Here is a 17139-nt window from a genome sequence, read left to right on the forward strand (position 1 = left end):
AAATACATATTAAAGTAAAGAAAACACTATAAATCATTTCACCATCCAAAATACTTTAATTACAAAATCCATCAGTTGCTATGCTTATTTACAAATATTCTAAACCCGCACATATAATTGGCATCAAATATCATAAGCAATTTAAGATCCATATACATATGCCTCTATGTCCAGTTTATTATTCTATGACAAATCAAATCTGGTATCTACCCGGGATTTCCAATATGCCAATATGATTTGACCCGAATATCTCAATATGATTCGACCCGAAGGTCCCACTGTGATTTGACCCGTAGGTCCCAATATGATTCGACCCGAAGGTCCCACTGTGATTTGACCTATAGGTCCCAATATGATTGGCCCGAAGGTCTCACTGTGATTAACCCGAAGGTCCCAATATGTCCATTGTGATTTCAGATCCAGGGCAAGACCGTCACAGATTCTCTTTAACCATATGATTCATGTACTTTCAATACCATATGTAAAACATATCAAATTCTATCAATTACATATCCATATTATATTCCATCAAATAATTCCAATACTATAGATAAATATATTCATTGCACAAATCACATATTCAAATCATTTTGTACCTTTAATATCAAACCCATACCTGATAATCAAGAAATAAATCTAATTGAACTCCTGATTTCGTGCTACATCTCTCTCGATCGTACACTCAAACTATGAATTTATTTCTTTCTGAATTCTATGTTCTCTTCTCACTTTCTTTTTCTTTTCTTTTCTTTTCTTTTCTTTTCTTTTCTTTTTATTTTTCCTCCCTTCCCTTTCTTTTTCTCCCTTTTTTTTCTCGAACGATGATACTACAGTACTATATAAGTATATTCATTAAAAGAGGCGGTTTCTCTTAGACGCTTATCTATGATTTACTACTACATTTCTTTACATCACAACACGTGTATCATTATGTTCACACAACTTTTTCTAATTCATAGAATTTTCAGCTTGAGAAATGTCATGACACGATAATTAAGATACCTTGCTAGAGCATGAAAATGTTGATCATTTATCACATATATATGAATACTCCTTAAGTTATATAGTGTCACACGTATATCCAACGTATGGAATTATGGCATGTTGTATAATTACAATTCTTAGAAGTGAAAATAAAAGTAAAGTACTCTAATATGTAAACAACTCATGATTTTGAAAGACACGTGTCTCTTCTAATACATGTCAAATATTAATAATCACATAGCTAATTATTAGTCATTTTAATTTATTTACATATTTTCGATTTTTACATGTATATATATAACTTCTTGTAATAATGGGGATGCTTTTTCCAATTTTTATACTTACACACGTATACATAAACATAAATACATAATTTTATTAAAGTATCTATTCATATATAAATGTTTATATTGACATTTTACTCTATAAAATATCACCATAAGTCTTATTTATAAGAAATGACTTTTCAGTTTAATTTCATTTAAATTTATCAATTATCACGTCAATACTCAAAACGGTATTTTATTAAGTCGGGGATGTTACAATTACAAAATAGCAGCCCATTTTTTAAAATCCTTTATGGAGGAGTAATTTTTTAGAATGTCGCTCCACATGTCATCTAAATAGTGTAGACTATTTTTAATTGGCCAACCAAGTCGTTCTTCCTAATAACCTAGCCGCCATTGTTTTCCTCTGCAATTTTATAATTTCAGCCACTTATTTTCTTCAACATCCGGCAATTTGTTCTTCAACGCCATTAGTTTTGGTAGGGGCTAAAAGATCAGTTTATGAAAATTTTGGAAGTTTTAGAAGAAGAAAAATAGGAAAAAAAAAATTGCCCCTCCCCTCTCCTTAATGTGTCCACCAGTGTCACTATGCTTCTATCTTATTAGTATTTCGATCCAAATCTTGTTGTGAAATACTCTCTCCGTCCCAGATAATTTGTCTCAAAAAATAATGGAACCTAGTTTTATAATAAAATGTGAGTAGGAATGAGTTAGTGGAATATGAGATCCATTATAAAAAATGGAAAAAAGTGAAATTAGATAAATTATATGGGACGAACCAAAATAAAAAATGGGACAAATTATTTGGGACGGAGGGAGTAATATAAAGGAAAAAGTATTTAGCCGTCTCAGTCATGACTATTTTATTTTGCTATCCATTTCATTTTTTCATCTTTCAACAAAGTTAGAAATATTAATCCAGCCACATTTCATAACAAATAAGTTTTCCTTAGTCAGCTTCCGAAAGAAGTGTAGATTTTATAAAAATAGTGGTGGGCACAGAATTTTAATATTCGGATTCAAACTACTACCTCTTTCGTTCGTTTTTCCATTCTTATTGTCCACCAAAATTAGTGCAATACTAAAAATGGAAAGTCACTCCTAATTTATTATTCACTTTTTATCTTTTTCTTTTTTACATTATTCACATTTTTTCTTCTCCCTCTCATATTTTTACCAACATTATAGATTTCTCTTTTATACTTTACCAATCGCAAATTAAAATCCGTATCATCCACCAATGAGACTATTTCTGATATACAGAGGAAGTGTTAACAACTATTGTATATTTTTAGTGTGAACGACTGATAAACTCGTTGTTTTGTAGTTTTTCTTAGTAGATTGGCGTGTTTATGGTTGAGTTGTATAACTTGAATTATGCATTTGAGTCAATCACACATCAATCGGTTGTTTTGATAAGTTTCTTGAGTTTTGAGATGGATAAAATGTTGACTCCTAATTAGCGATCGCTTTATGCCACCCAACTCATCGTTGGGCAGGCCATCGTAAACGGTTGCAATGAGAAATTACATGTTTATAGATTTGAGCAAGTCACCCTGTTTGCCCGAGTGACCAGGTGGGTTAAGAACATTGGTGATGAAAATATAGCTGAGGAGAACACCGATAATACTCACACGATAGTATTGTAGTGTCTGCCATTTTCTTATGCCTTTTAAATGCTAGGTTGTGAAGAAAAGAAAATCAATATGAAATATCATTTCTTGCTATGTAGGCAATTATGTGTGTTACATGTAACCAACGTGGTTTGATCATGCTTGTTTTGTTTTATTTCAATGGGTGCTATGTGTAGCACGGTTTGTAGTGTTGTTTGATCAAAATCGCGAATTAGAATTTGGCATTTACCAAGGTAGGTACTCCCTCACCTTTCATGTTAATTGAGTCATTTTTCTATTTCACAAAGTTTTAAAATAATTGAGTCATTTTTATTTTTAATAAAAATAACCCTCTCTTTCTTTATTCTCTCTTTATCTCTCTTACTTTATTATATCTTACTTTATGCACTATGTACTTAGCACACTATTCTTAATCTCCGCAAAAAAAAATCGTCTCTATTAAGAAGGAAAGGACTATTACTGTGTTTTTGCGAAAGTGAGCTCGTACAAGGGAAAAGACCATTGGCGGATCAAGCCTTGTACAAGGGGGTACAACTGTACCCCCAAAATAATGTGTTTGAATTGGTATATAGGCACATTTAAAGTGCATTTGATGGTTAAATCTAGTGTTTGATATGTTGGGTTAAATTTACTGTACGGCTCGTTCAATGGACAAGGGCCCGTTGAATTAAGGCTGAAAACTGATGTTTTATTATCATGGAAAATTGAGTGATAATAATATGTGCTACACTATATCAATCTTAAATTATGTGGAATTTACTAATATAACCCTCAACTTTGGAAATATAGAAAAAGATCGAGGATAGTTTTGGAATATTCTACTATAGTGTGGCTTTATATAGCAAACGAAACATGTGATATTAAGGACTATAGATAACATACTATTAATTAAAACACCACATATAGAAGTGTAAAACTAAGAAAAACATTTCTACAAAATGATTATAGAAATGATTATGTTCTTATGAAATTCATTAAGGCTCCTTAATGAATTTGAGGAGGTGAACACGTCCAAGTCACTGAATTTGAGTAGGGAGACGCAAGCCTGAAGAAGAGAAGGAAAAAGGGGTCGCTTGATTTAATTGCTGGATTCTTTTTGGGCCAAAAATTTCTTAGAAATTGGACCAGTTAACAAATTAATTGGGTGGGTTGCCGCTTTTTCAATAGTTGGGATGCAATTTGATTTGGTGGAGCCTATGAAGTTTAAAATTATAATTGGGCTAATTAATTAATTTTTGGAACTAATTAAGTAATTCCCGAATAAATTAAGGTACGGGATTATTCTTTTTCCCAAATAATTAAGTTGACTATTTATCTATGAATTTTGATTATGCACTTATTTAAATCTCTTGATTTAATTAAATTACGAATTCTTTCAAGAAAATACAAGACGTCAAAGGAGGAGATTTTGGGGACGTGAGCGACTGGCCGGCCTTGAACGTGATGCCTCGGGTGGCCTCGAATATTTGAAACTGTAATACGAGTCTCCATAATTTTTTCTAAGAAAAAATAAGTGATTACAAAAACTTTAATTAGGATCCATGCATTCTAATTAGATATTTTTTCGATGTGATAAACGTGTTATTATTTTAATCTCTACAGGGGATATCTCCGCGAGACACAAAAGTCAGAGTCAGGAAATAACTTTCTTCTAAAGCGATAAGGTGGACTTTCTTCTAAATAAAGAAAAAACTTTTAATTATTATTTTGGACTTTGTCACCAATTATACTTATTGTTTCGAACACTTTGATGTAAAATGATATTGAATCATTTGTCTTGCCGTGTGTTGTTTTGGATCACCTATCTATTTGGTTCTACCAATTAACTTATATCGAATCTTGCATTCCTAGCAAAATCGTAAATCCTACTCGAACTAGTGTACATTTATTGGAGGATTGAGCACCATCTTTCAAGTTGGTCGGTGTTAATGTTTTTGCAAGAACTTTTGGAGCTCAATAAATAGCTAATCAATTTATCTTTTATTAAGTATTTTTATCAGTTTAGTGACCAATTTATACTTACTAAAATGGTTTTATAGTGAAATAATATGAAAAATGGCTTTATTTTAGTGATATAATGTGAAATATAAAATACATCTATGCATAATAAAAGGAGACGCGGCAAAAACACCGATTCACGTTAAAATTGCAGCAGCGTGCTGATACGAGTATATCTTCGGAATATCTATCATATCTATATTATTATATTATCATATCTTTTCCATATCGTTATTATCTTTTTCACCAAGTTAGGTTATTCATAGTCCTATTATAAATAGGACTATTGTCATTCTCATTATTGAGTCAATGAAATAATCGTTTATCGTCTTTCTTGTTTTCTTTATCGTTTTTCTGCAAACCCTAGTTGTCGACGGGATTTCGCCTCCCGGGACTTCTAATCTATCATCCGACATCACGTTAAGGAGATTATCCTTAACAATTGGTGCTTTCATTCTCGAACTCATGGCCGAAGTCATTCTTCGTTCATGGTGGGGGATATCGCAAGCATCTGAAGGCTTGCAATGGAATTCAACAGCAGCAACGTGGGAGAATATTCTCGCTAGGCTCGCCCGGCTCGAGACCCGATTGGTTGAGCATGAGCGCAGAGTAGCAGTAACGCACTCTCTGCTACGGCCCGAACCTGATCCACCAGACCATCCCTGGCTGTACACCGCCGCACAGCCACCTCACGCGCCCTACCAGCCAATGCCAGAGTCATACCACTGCTATCCCTCGCCATCAGTGGCGAATTTGCGGACAACACAAGCCAAGCCGTCTCTCACAAGTCTCCCACCCCCGCAAACCCTACTTTCTCTATGTGAAACAAAAATGACTAAAAACCGTGAACCTGTGAACCCAGTCGAGGAATCTGAATCGGATTCCAGCGAGGAAGGACGCTCCTCCGAGGAGGAATCCGACGCCGATCTCAACCCCACCCCTCCCCAAAATAAGCCACAGCCTCAGATTCCCGCTGCCAAACCCTCGCAGCCGCTGCCCCACCCTTCCTCCGACGACGAAGACGACTCTGGATCTGAAACGGAGTCTGAGTCCGATGCTCCGGAAGTCAGGCTCGTGACTGCTGGCGGCGGCGATGACAAGAAGATGAAGCAAGATCATGTGATTGATTGCGACGACGATCCGAAGCCGAAAACAAAAAAAGCATATCTCCTAGAGATTGCGAAGAAGCACAGCAATGTCCAAAAAGCTCTAGAAGAAATAACAGAAGCTGAAAGAGATGTAGCAACTGCAAGAGATAAATTAGCTGCTTTACTCCACAAATTTGATACGGAGGAATTTGATACGGATGAAAGGAGACGTTCAACTATTCGTTGTGCGTTTGATCCAGGAGGAGACGTCTCTCAACAATTTTTGGCTTTCAACTCTCGTCGTTGCGTCGTGATTTCCACCTTGAGGACAAGGTGGATTTCAACCGCGGGGGAGTTGATACGAGTATATCTTCGGAATATCTATCATATCTCTATTATTATATTATCATATCTTTTCCATATCGTTATTATTTTTTTCACCAAGTTAGGTTATTCATAGTCCTATTATAAATAGGACTATTGTCATTCTCATTATTGAGTCAATGAAATAATCGTTTATCGTCTTTCTTGTTTTCTTTATCGTTTTTCTGCAAACCCTAGTTGTCGACGGGATTTCTCCTCCCGGGACTTCTAATCTATCTTCCGGCATCACGTTAAGGAGATTATCCTTAACACGTGCTTGTAATTACAATAAAATAAACTTGTGCATATATTATCAGTTAAGCAATTAAATCCTAGCTACATGACAAGATCCAAGTTCCAAAGAATTACTAATTTAAAAGTTTTCGTAACCTAACAAAACATGAAAATTACGTTACCAAGAAAAGAAAAATGATAATGATACACAATGAAACACACTAGCATATCTAAAACTAGATCGATATCGGTACACGCAGAAACAAAATCTCCGCCGGCTTTACTAAAAAAAACATGACAGCTTTTAATGCAATGATACTTGAGTCATACAGTGTAATACTCTCCATCTCTCAAGTTACTTGAGTCGTATTCCATTTTGAATTATTTCAAGTTACTTGAGTCAAAAGTTCTATGATTATATGCCACTCAATTTAATGAGTCTCTTCCTTAGCCAGCATCCGTTAATAGAGAACTTAATTTGAAAGCTTGGTCTTACTTCTGCATCAAGAGAAACAAAAGAAAACTTCCATCCTTTTTTGTTTTGGGTGTAAAGTAGTGTTAAACCAAAATACCCAACAAGCATTAGTCCTAGGGACAAAATGTGAAAAACATTTTTGATTTTCATGTACTCTTTAGTTGAATTCCGTTTTGTTATCTATAAAGTCGTTTGAATTTGTATATTGTGTACTTGTATTCAATTTTAGAAGTGAAAACAATGAACAGTGAAAACTAAATGTTCTGGCGTGGGGAGGGGCCTAGAGAGAGTACATTGTAGGAGTTGTGGTTTGGGGCGGAGTGATACGAGTCCTTTAGTTTAGATATATTTTATCTTCCATATCTTTTGTTTAGTTATCTTTTGATTCATAGTATCTTTTCGTATCTTGTTTTCTTGTTCCCTAACCTAGTATTCTAGTATTATAAATAGGGCTAGGTTGTTATCGTTTTATTCATTCAATCAATTAATGAAATATTTTCTCTCCCAAAGATAACGTGTGTTTTCCAATCCTAATTTTGGATTCCCTCCGCCCCAATCCTAATTTTGGATTCCCTCCGCCGATCCTAATTGGACGCCGGAGTATTCTATCAATCGCCGAGTTATCTGCCCGACGGGTGCGACTCCCGCGCACAGAAACTCCGCCATCGTCCGCCGAGCCTGTTGGCCACCGGAAATTTATCTCCACCGCCGAGCGAAACTCGCCGCCGGTGCTTGTTAAAAGAAACACCCTTAACACGGAGATATGAGAATGATGACATGGTAAAAGTCTTGGCCTAGGAAAAGTGCGTACGTTGTAAATGCTCTTATTGGCGTTATGTAACTGTTGCGTTGTTTAACGACTTTAGGGCCGGCTAAGATTCTCCATTGGGCTCAGCTCATGGTGCACACGCACGCACTCAAGGTTACATCAATAGAAGTATTACACAATTAATTGTAAAGTAAGTTATGCATTTAAATATTTATCTTATTGACGAACATGAAAGCATTACACGTAATATATATTTGTTGTACAAAAATTGAAAAATAATAGTCACATTCTTAAAATAAGATGAATTCTCATTTGAATCTCTTCCTATGAATCATCAACATATTATTTCTACTAGTACATCATTTGAACCCTAAATGCGAGTATATTTTTCAAAGAATCAAATAAATAAAATGAACAAAAGAATGATCTAAAGAGAAAGGCAGAGAGAGATTTTCCCACTTCCCTTCCCTTCTCTTTCAGAGAAACGATGGGCGAAGAGAGTTTCAACCTCTGCGATCATCCTGAATAGGGTAGTGAAGAAAATCTCGGTCTTTCCCAATCAGACTAAGTAATTCCTTTCATTTCTGTTTATGCAATTCATTTTCTACGCAATAATGTTATGCACCATATCCCAATTCGATTATCTCTGCACGCCTTTTTGCTTTTTCATGGATTGGTTGTTGCAAAGGTTATTCTTTTACAGCACATTTTGCCTCTAGTCAATATGATTGTAAAAGGGTTTGTAGAATCACCCTTGTTTTTATGCATTTCGTTCGAATTCAAGAAATCAATATGCTGCATTTTGATTTTTCCAGCCGAAGCTTGCATCTCGGAGACAATTTAGCCAGGTTATGCCGTTGTTCATGAAACGGAGGTACTTAGTCAAAAGGGGCTAAAATAAATTGTTTTAAATTGTTGCTTTAGATTGTTTTTATGAGCTAGTTGGGAGATTGCATAGTTGTATTGATTCTTGATTTGAAGAGCGGAACAAATTTGTCATTCCTGTTTTGAGATTGTGTCATTCTGTATTGCTCGGGGGCGACGTATGCACCGAAAGAGCTTGCGATTTTGTGTGTTTGTGTTTTCATAGAGTCCTGGCTGTTGGCAGAGGAAACTGCCTCCACCACCATAACGAATGGTTCGGAAAGCAATGAGTGGTAGGCGGACTGCTTGTGGAGCTCAGTTGCTTTGTTTCACATTTTTAGTCTTTGTATTGAGAATTCATGGTTGCCCTTCCTTTGATCCGGAAGGTATGGGGGGTTTTCTCAGTGCTAATGTTGCTTTATAACCCCGGCATTGGTGATTAGTTGTGTTTGGATGGTTTGAGGTGTTGACTTGATTAACCGGAGCTTCAGGATATGCATTGCTGCAGTTTCGAGCTAAGGTGAATTTTGATCCATCTGGGGCTTTAGCGAGTTGGAATCCTGATGACTGTAGCCCGTGCTCTTGGTTGGGTGTTCATTGTTTGGATGTAAAGTGCATATGTTGTAAGTTCCTATTGTGTTGGTTGGTTGTCTTTAGTAGGACTTTGAATGTCGCTGACGTGTTTCTAATTTCTGTAGTTATGAATCTTTATGTTTGTGTAGGGATCTCAATGGACGAGACTTGGTCGGGCTATTGGTGCCGGAGCTTGCAAATCTCTCTCGTTTAAGAGTTCTGTGAGTTTCTACTTTGTTTATACGTGCATACTATTAGAAGTTGCATAATTGTTGCAGTTTCTCACATTAGTTGAGTACTGATATCTGATTTCAAGAAATTAAAGATATGCCATCTCGTTGATTCTTGAAAATCTATTCATTCTGTTTGAATTTGAGTTCATATTTGCGTAGGAATTACAGAGTTTCTATAAATAAGTAATGTTAGAATTTCTGCCTCTCCGGTATGGTCTTGAGGATTGATTTATCAGATCGATGCTCATTTAAACCTTTTGTTGCTATCATTAGTAATCTATCGAAGAACCATCTCTCGGTACCATTCCACACGAGTTTGGACAGCTCACGGCATTGGAAGTCTTGGACTTGAGAAACAACAAGTTTAGTGGAACAGTTCCCCGTGAATTAGGCCGGTTGCATTCCCTAAAACATTTGTATGTATATACTTCAAACTCTCACATGTTTCAGGTCACTCCAATGAGTATTTATCACCTAGACTGTATGCGTCCATTGTGCAGGTTTCTCTGTAACAATGGCTTTGAAGGACGCATTCCTTTCGAGATTGGGAGACTTATATTCCTAAGTGAAGGACAGTGCATGAATAGAAAAATCGGGCACTGGTGAGATATTTCACTTCTCTACTGTGCTTTGAAGCATATAAACCCTTTCATATTTTATCTTCTTCCTCGTATGCAATTTTTCAAACAGCACTTGGCAAAGTGTTTTTAAACGATCACAGAAATCGAATACCTTCCAGGCACCAGCTAGAGGGGTCATACTTCATTATCTCAATCTATACCGACTGTAAGTGATCGCACATTTTTGTAAATTTGAGCGAATTTTATCTTCTCCTGTGGAATGTTAACAATTTGCAAATGTTGTCGTTCATTAAGGTTCAATCTTGGAAGTGAATCGTTGCATAATCAGCCAGATGCCTGTGGCATTGGTACTCACGAGATCCCACCTTCACTTTCTTAAACCGATGATATCTATATAGTTGCCTTTGTTATTGTATTTTTTCAGATTTACCGGAGTCAGCTGTCAGATGTAATGTGGACGGCCAGACCAACCAACGCCGCATACTAGTTGAACAGTCAACTAATCTCGTTACCCTACCCCCCAATGTCGTGCCCCCCGTTCAACTGGGAAATGTTGCTATTCCGAGCAGAAGTAGTGGGTCGTTTCCTGCTGTTCCAAATGTGAAGAAAAGGGCACCAGCTCCTGTTCCATCGCCTCCTTCTGTCACTCAACCAATCCCAGAAAATCTGGGCACTCCCTGAAACTTATTATAGGGCTGTCGACCTTACTTTTTTTGCTTGTGGTTGCATCAATTATACTCGTGATCTGCAGAAGCAGAGCAGTTAAAACTATACGTCTGTGGAAGACCGGATTGAGTGGGCAGCTGCAGAAAGCATTCGTCACAGGTATACTTCACGCAATCAGCATAGCTTAGGCTTCAATATACGTATTGAAATGAGCGTGCTTCTTCGTTAGGGGTTCCTAAGCCGAACAGACCCGAGCTGGAAACTGCGTGTGAGGATTTCAGCAATATTATCTCAACCGAAGATGGTATAGCCACGGTGTACAAGGGCACTCTATCGAGTGGAGTTGAAATTGCTGTTATTTCAACCGCTGTACTCGCTCTCGAAGACTGGTCCAAACACTCCGAAACAGCATTCAGGAAGAAGGTAAGCAGCTAATCTGCCTTCATTTTCGTAGAAGTCATCGTCTCCTAAAGGTGAATTTTATTTCTAAATGTCTGTACACAGATTGATACCTTGTCTCGGATAAACCACAAAAATTTCGTTAATCTTATCGGTTACTGTGAGGAGGACAATCCTTTCACCCGAATAATGGTTTCTGAGTATGCTCCAAACGGCTCTCTCTTTGAGCATCTGCACGGTAAATCTCTTCGAGGATATGTTCTCCATTTGTATGTACGTTACTGTGTTTAACCTCGTTGAATATGCTCTCTTTCATGCAGTTGAAGGGCTTGATCACCTCGATTGGAGTGCACGGACACGGATAATCATGGGAACTGGATATTGCCTTCAACACATGCATGAGCTCAATCCACCAATCTCTCACTTCAACCTCACTTCCAAAGAGATATTTCTAACAGAAGACTACGCTGCTAAAGTAAGCTCAATCTTGACAACGAAACAACATCAAGAACATATTTTTAATCCATTTGTGAACCGAAAAACACCCTTTTCAGGTTGCAGATGTCGGGTTTTGGAGAGACCTCGTGGCCAAGTCAAAGAACCCTGCAGAAAATGAGTCGGAGCACTCTGAGCTGCCCCCACATGCTGATGCAGAGACTAACGTCTACAGCTTCGGAATCTTGATGCTGGAAACTATATCCTGAAAGCTTCCTTATTCGGAAGAGCAAGGGCTTCTCATGAACTGGGTTCGTACTTTAGATTCGGTTAGGAGACAGTTTGGTTCGAGTCATTAATTGTTTAATACTCATATCCGAATCTAAATCTTGAAAATTTTGTCAGGCTGCTCCTTCGTTGAACGACAGGAAGAACTTCAGCAGCTTGGTCGATCCAACGCTGAAATCTCACAAGGAAAACGAGCTCGAAGTCATCTGTGAGGTGATCCAGCGCTGCGTTCAGCAAGACGTGCGGACGAGGCCTTCGATGAGGGAAGTGATTGAGATGTTGAGACAAGCCATTGACATATCACCGGAGTTGGCAACGCCGAGGCTCTCTCTGTTGTGGCGGGCGGAGCTCGAGATCTTATCGGCGGAGGCGGCTTGATTTTTTGGCAACTTTCTCTGTGTAAGCAACCTGTATATCATTTGCTAGGCGAAGCTGTCGATAAGATATAAAACCTTTGCTTAATTTCCTTAATCTGAGCATCACAAGTTGGTTCCTTTTATCATTCATTCATTCATTATTGGGATGTCAATCGGGCTGGCCCATCGGGTTACGGGCCGTCCCTATTCAGGTTACGGGCTAATCGGGTTGTGATTTCTTTCGTGTTATAAAAGTTCAACCCTAACCCTAAAAGCTCGGGTTTCGGCCTACCCCATCGGGTTGCAATCGATAAGATTAACAAGCGATCAATCCAATAAATAATGACGAAAATTAGTTATATTCATAAAATGTAAAATATTTAGTTATAATAATTTGAGATATATGCTTAAACTCAATCATAAACATGATCAAATACTAATATTTGAGATATTTCATGAAACCCTTATACAATGCAAACCTATCAGATTCAAATACAAGTTTAAAACCCTTATTCACTAGTATTGATCCTGAAACTAGGTTCTTCCGGATGTCCGGAACGTGCAGCGCATCCTTCAAGGTGATTGAGACGCCAGACGTCATCTTGAGGATTACATCACCAACTCCGAGGATTTCAGACGATGCTTGATTCCCCATGTTTATCTTTCTCCCTTCAACGTTGTTGTAGGTGGAGAACATACTCCTATCTACGCAAACATGTGCAGTAGCGCCGGTATCAATATACCAGCCACCCTTGTTGTTGTTAACAAGGTTGACCTCTTCAGTGACCACAGCAATGAGGTCGTTCTCATCCCAGTCCTTGAACTCCTTCTCAACGACGTGTGCAGCCGGCTTCTTCTTCTTGCTGCGGCAGTCTTTAGCAAAGTGGCCTGGTTTGCCACACTTGTAGCAGTCGCCTTCAAACTTCTTTGAAGGCTGCTTTCCCTTCCCTTTGTCATTTGGACGGTTTGGGCGAGGGCGTTTGTTGGAGGGTCCGCCCCGCTCCAACAGATTGGCCTTGGCTTCATTTGGGGCGAATCCCTTAGCCTTTTGATCACTTTTGCGCACGTCGGCCTCGATGCGCAACTTCACGATCAAGTCTTCAAGGGTCATCTGCTTTCGCTTGTGCTTGAGATAACTCTTGAAGTCCTTCCAACTTGGAGGGAGCTTGTCAATGATCGTGCACCTTAGGAACTTATCGGGCAAGGTCATCCCTTCAGCCACTAAGGAGTGGATGATCATTTGGAGCTCTTGGACTTGCTCCATGATGGGTCGAGAGTCGACCATTTTGTAGTCCATAAACTTGGATGCTACAACCTGTTCAGTCCCTGCAACATTGTCTATGCTATATTTCTTCTCTAGGCTCTCCCACATTTGTTTAGATGTAGTTACATTGGAGTATACATTATAGAGGCTATCATCTAATGCACTTAAAATAAAGTTTTTACATAGATAATCCCCTTTTCTCCAAGCCTCATAGTCTGCCATGACTTCGAGCCTAGTCTCTTGGTCGCTTGGCGCGGGCGGCTCGTTCTCCGTGAGGAAGTTGGCGACGCCCAATGTTGTCAAGTAGAACAACATCTTTTGATACCACCGCTTGAAGTCAGATCCTCCAAACTTTGGTGGCTTCTCGGCAGGTGGCATCATTCTTGGTGCCAAAGGTGCCGCAGTTGGTCCTTGGAAGGAACCAATTCCGTTGCCCCCGAAGGAGCCAACAACGTGGTTGGGCATAGAGCCCCCACCATTCACGTTAGGCATAGAGCCCGCCATGGTCGTACCAGCCCCGAAGGGACTAGCACCCGCATGAGACCCGAAGGCCCCAGCATTCGTGTGAGACCCGAAGGCCCCAACACCCGTGTGAGACCCGAAGGCCCCAGCACTCGATCCATTAAAGGACCCAAAGGAACCACTCAAAGTGGAACCAACCGACCCACTCGAAGTGGATCCACCAGTGAGCCCAAGGGGGTTAACGAACTCCCAAGGGGTTGTTGAGGAAGAAGGATAGCGCCCGGGAGTGGGCATCATCGTCGGAATCGACGACGTGTTGACAGGTCCAGTGGTCGCCATGGTTGAAGGAATGGCGGCGGTGGTGGCGGCAGCGGTGGTGTTGGATTCCGTCGACATCTCCAGCAAAGGTTTTAATTGTTTCGAAAGTTTTAGTTCAGTTTAGGAGGTCCAAATCCCTTCAAAGGCAAGTTATCTCGTCTTGCGATTGTTGGTTTAATGAAACAAATAAACCGTGAATGTTTAGCCGAGTCGAGGAGGCCTCTTCCCGCAAGACGAGATACGCCCCGGTAGTGCTCTTTGGTTTGGCGTTTCGTCCCCAAAGGTAAAACGACTACGTCTCTTTTGATGCAGCACCGCAATCAGTAGAGCTCCGGCGAACTGGATGGAGGAGAGAGCAGAGCTTCGACAGAAAGACAATGCAGAGAGGGAGAGAGCTTATGATGCAGAGAATGCTTGGAATTGTGTGTCATAATGCAGTGGTATGGCTAGCCTATTTATAGGCCAAGCCACCATGCAGGGTCAACCGAGCCATGAAGGCTCATCATGGCAGATTCGTAACCGACGTCGGTTACGAGCGTGTGGCAGGCGTGTGCCTTTCGCATGTGGAGCGTGTGGATTTCTCACGTGGCAGCCGTGACTGTGCCTCGCTTGACGACGTGTCAAGCCACTTGGATTGCTGACTCGGCGGTGGTCCAAAAAGAATAGTTTGGGCCAAGCCCCAAGCCCAAAGACCACCCAAAGACCAATTGCCAAGATCCAAGTCCAAGTCCAAGCCCAAGATCGAGATCGGGATCGGGATCGGGTCCGGGCCTGGGCACGAGGCCCGCGGCCTGCGGCCGCGAGCGCGAGCACGAGCACGAGCACGGGCTCAGGCGGGCGGGCGGGCGGCGGCGGCGGCGCGCGCGTGTGCGCGCGTGTGGGCTCTTTCACCCATCTTGGTCCACTATAATTATTAAGTAACATAAAGTCACTTAATTTATACACATTAAAAGATGTGTTAATCCTCCAATGTGGGATAATTAACACTAGTTAATTATTCCATAAGCTCCAACTCCAAGCTTTAATTAAAAGCTAATTATGCCCAACTTTAATCCACTATTTCTCACTCACCGGAAATCGGATTTGAGAAAGTGAATATACTACATTTATCTACGTAAAATGTAGATCGACGCTATGTCATTTAATTTCACAAAATTAAATGTCTCGTCACATTTATTATTTGGTCAAAATCCATTGACCGGGCATATTTAATACCATGATTTCTACAACTTATATTTCACTGCTTAGGTGATATCAAACCATATAAACCTTTTTAAGCAAACACACATGGCTAGAAAACTTCGGATTCACAAAACCTTCGGACGTCTCATGCAGATAGATTATCTATATCACCCTGTAAGAAAGCAATTTTAACCTTCATTTGCTTTATTTCTTAATTAAAGTGAGTATATAAAACAAGTATAAATTTCACAATATAACTATACAACATGAGCAAATATTTTTAATATAATCTACCCCTTTTGCTGAGTAAATTATTTGGCTACAATTCTAGCCTTATACCTAAACCCATTAATATCAATTTTCATTTTATTAAGCCATCTGCAATCAACAACAGAAGCATCAACAGACAAAGGTATAAGAGGCTAAGAGCATTCGCATCGTTGTCTCGATCCGGGCTCAGTCTCATCTCGGCGAGACGAGACAACATCGAGACGGCGATGCAGAGTACCCGTCTCGTCCCACGTCCCTCGGTCGAGAGGGAGCTGGCAAGCTCCCGTTCGTTCGTGACGCCCACTCACCGGCCTGCAAGTGGGCGTCGTTTAAATCCGTTGAAAAATGTCTTTTTTTTAGTATTTTTTAAATTCGAAAAAAAAACAAAAATTAAAAATAAATAAATAAATAAATTTCCCCAAAAATACTAGCCGTTTTTTCAAATTTTTAATTTTTTTCTATTTTTTTAAGCCCACAATCACTTCTATAAATATCAAATCATTCCCACAAATTATCCACCATAAAAAAACTCTATATTTTCACTCAAACACTCTACATTCTTCATCTCAAAACATTATTCTTCTCCAAAATTTAATCCATTCATGGATCCATTTGAGCAAATGCGTTAAATGATGGAAGAATCGCTAGAAGCAGATCGACTTAGGGAGGAGGAGGAAGCCGCGGCGCGTAAAAAGCGACCCCGGAAATACACCCATCGCGACCGGGAGGAAGTCGCCGCAAGGTTGGTACGAGATTACTTTTGTGAGAACCCGGTATGGGAAGATACCTACTTTCGTCGCCGTTTTCGCATGCGGCGGGAGCTATTTCTGCATATCGCAAATACATTGGCGGCTCGGGAAGAATACTTCCAAGAAGGGTTTGACGCTATTGGCCGTCCCAGTCTCACGACGCTCCAGAAATGTACCGCAGCAATCCGTCAGCTTGCTACTGGACAAACGCCGGATTTGTTCGACAAGTACCTGCACATTGGGGACAGCACTGGGAGACTGTGTTTGATGAACTTCTGCAAAGGCGTCCGGGCAGCCTTCACCAACGAATTTCTCAAGAAGCCAAGCACTGCAGATTGTTAGTTTCTGCTCCGACTTCTCGAAACAGTGCACGGATTCCCCGGGATGCTCGGCAACGTCGATTGCATGCATTGGCAATGGAAGAATTGCCCTGTGGTGTGGAGGGGATCATACACGAGCGGCCACAAAGGCACCCATCCCACTGTTATACTCGAGGCCGTTGCCGACTACCAGCTATGGATTTGGCATGCGTATTTCGGGATCCCCAGATCGAACAACGACGTAACGTGCTCAACCAATCCGACCTCTTCAGTGAAGTTTTGAATGGTAAAGCGCCGACCATCTACTTCACCGCTAACAACCGCCAGTATAAAATGGATACTATCTT

General features: G+C 39.9%; 1 protein-coding gene and 1 pseudogene across 1 annotated transcript; both read left to right on the top strand.

The window, feature by feature from the left end:
• The first annotated feature begins 8436 nt into the window (after positions 1-8436).
• On the top strand, positions 8437-12373 carry LOC121785889 (annotated as a pseudogene).
• A 3982-nt stretch (positions 12374-16355) lies between these two features.
• On the top strand, positions 16356-16814 carry LOC121786651. Its single transcript, XM_042185285.1, has one exon. It carries the CDS (start codon positions 16356-16358, stop codon positions 16812-16814), a length of 459 nt encoding a protein of 152 aa, XP_042041219.1.
• Positions 16815-17139: the final 325 nt, after the last annotated feature.

This window comes from Salvia splendens, chromosome 22, assembly GCF_004379255.2.
Source record: "Salvia splendens isolate huo1 chromosome 22, SspV2, whole genome shotgun sequence".
Taxonomy (NCBI): domain Eukaryota; kingdom Viridiplantae; phylum Streptophyta; class Magnoliopsida; order Lamiales; family Lamiaceae; genus Salvia; species Salvia splendens.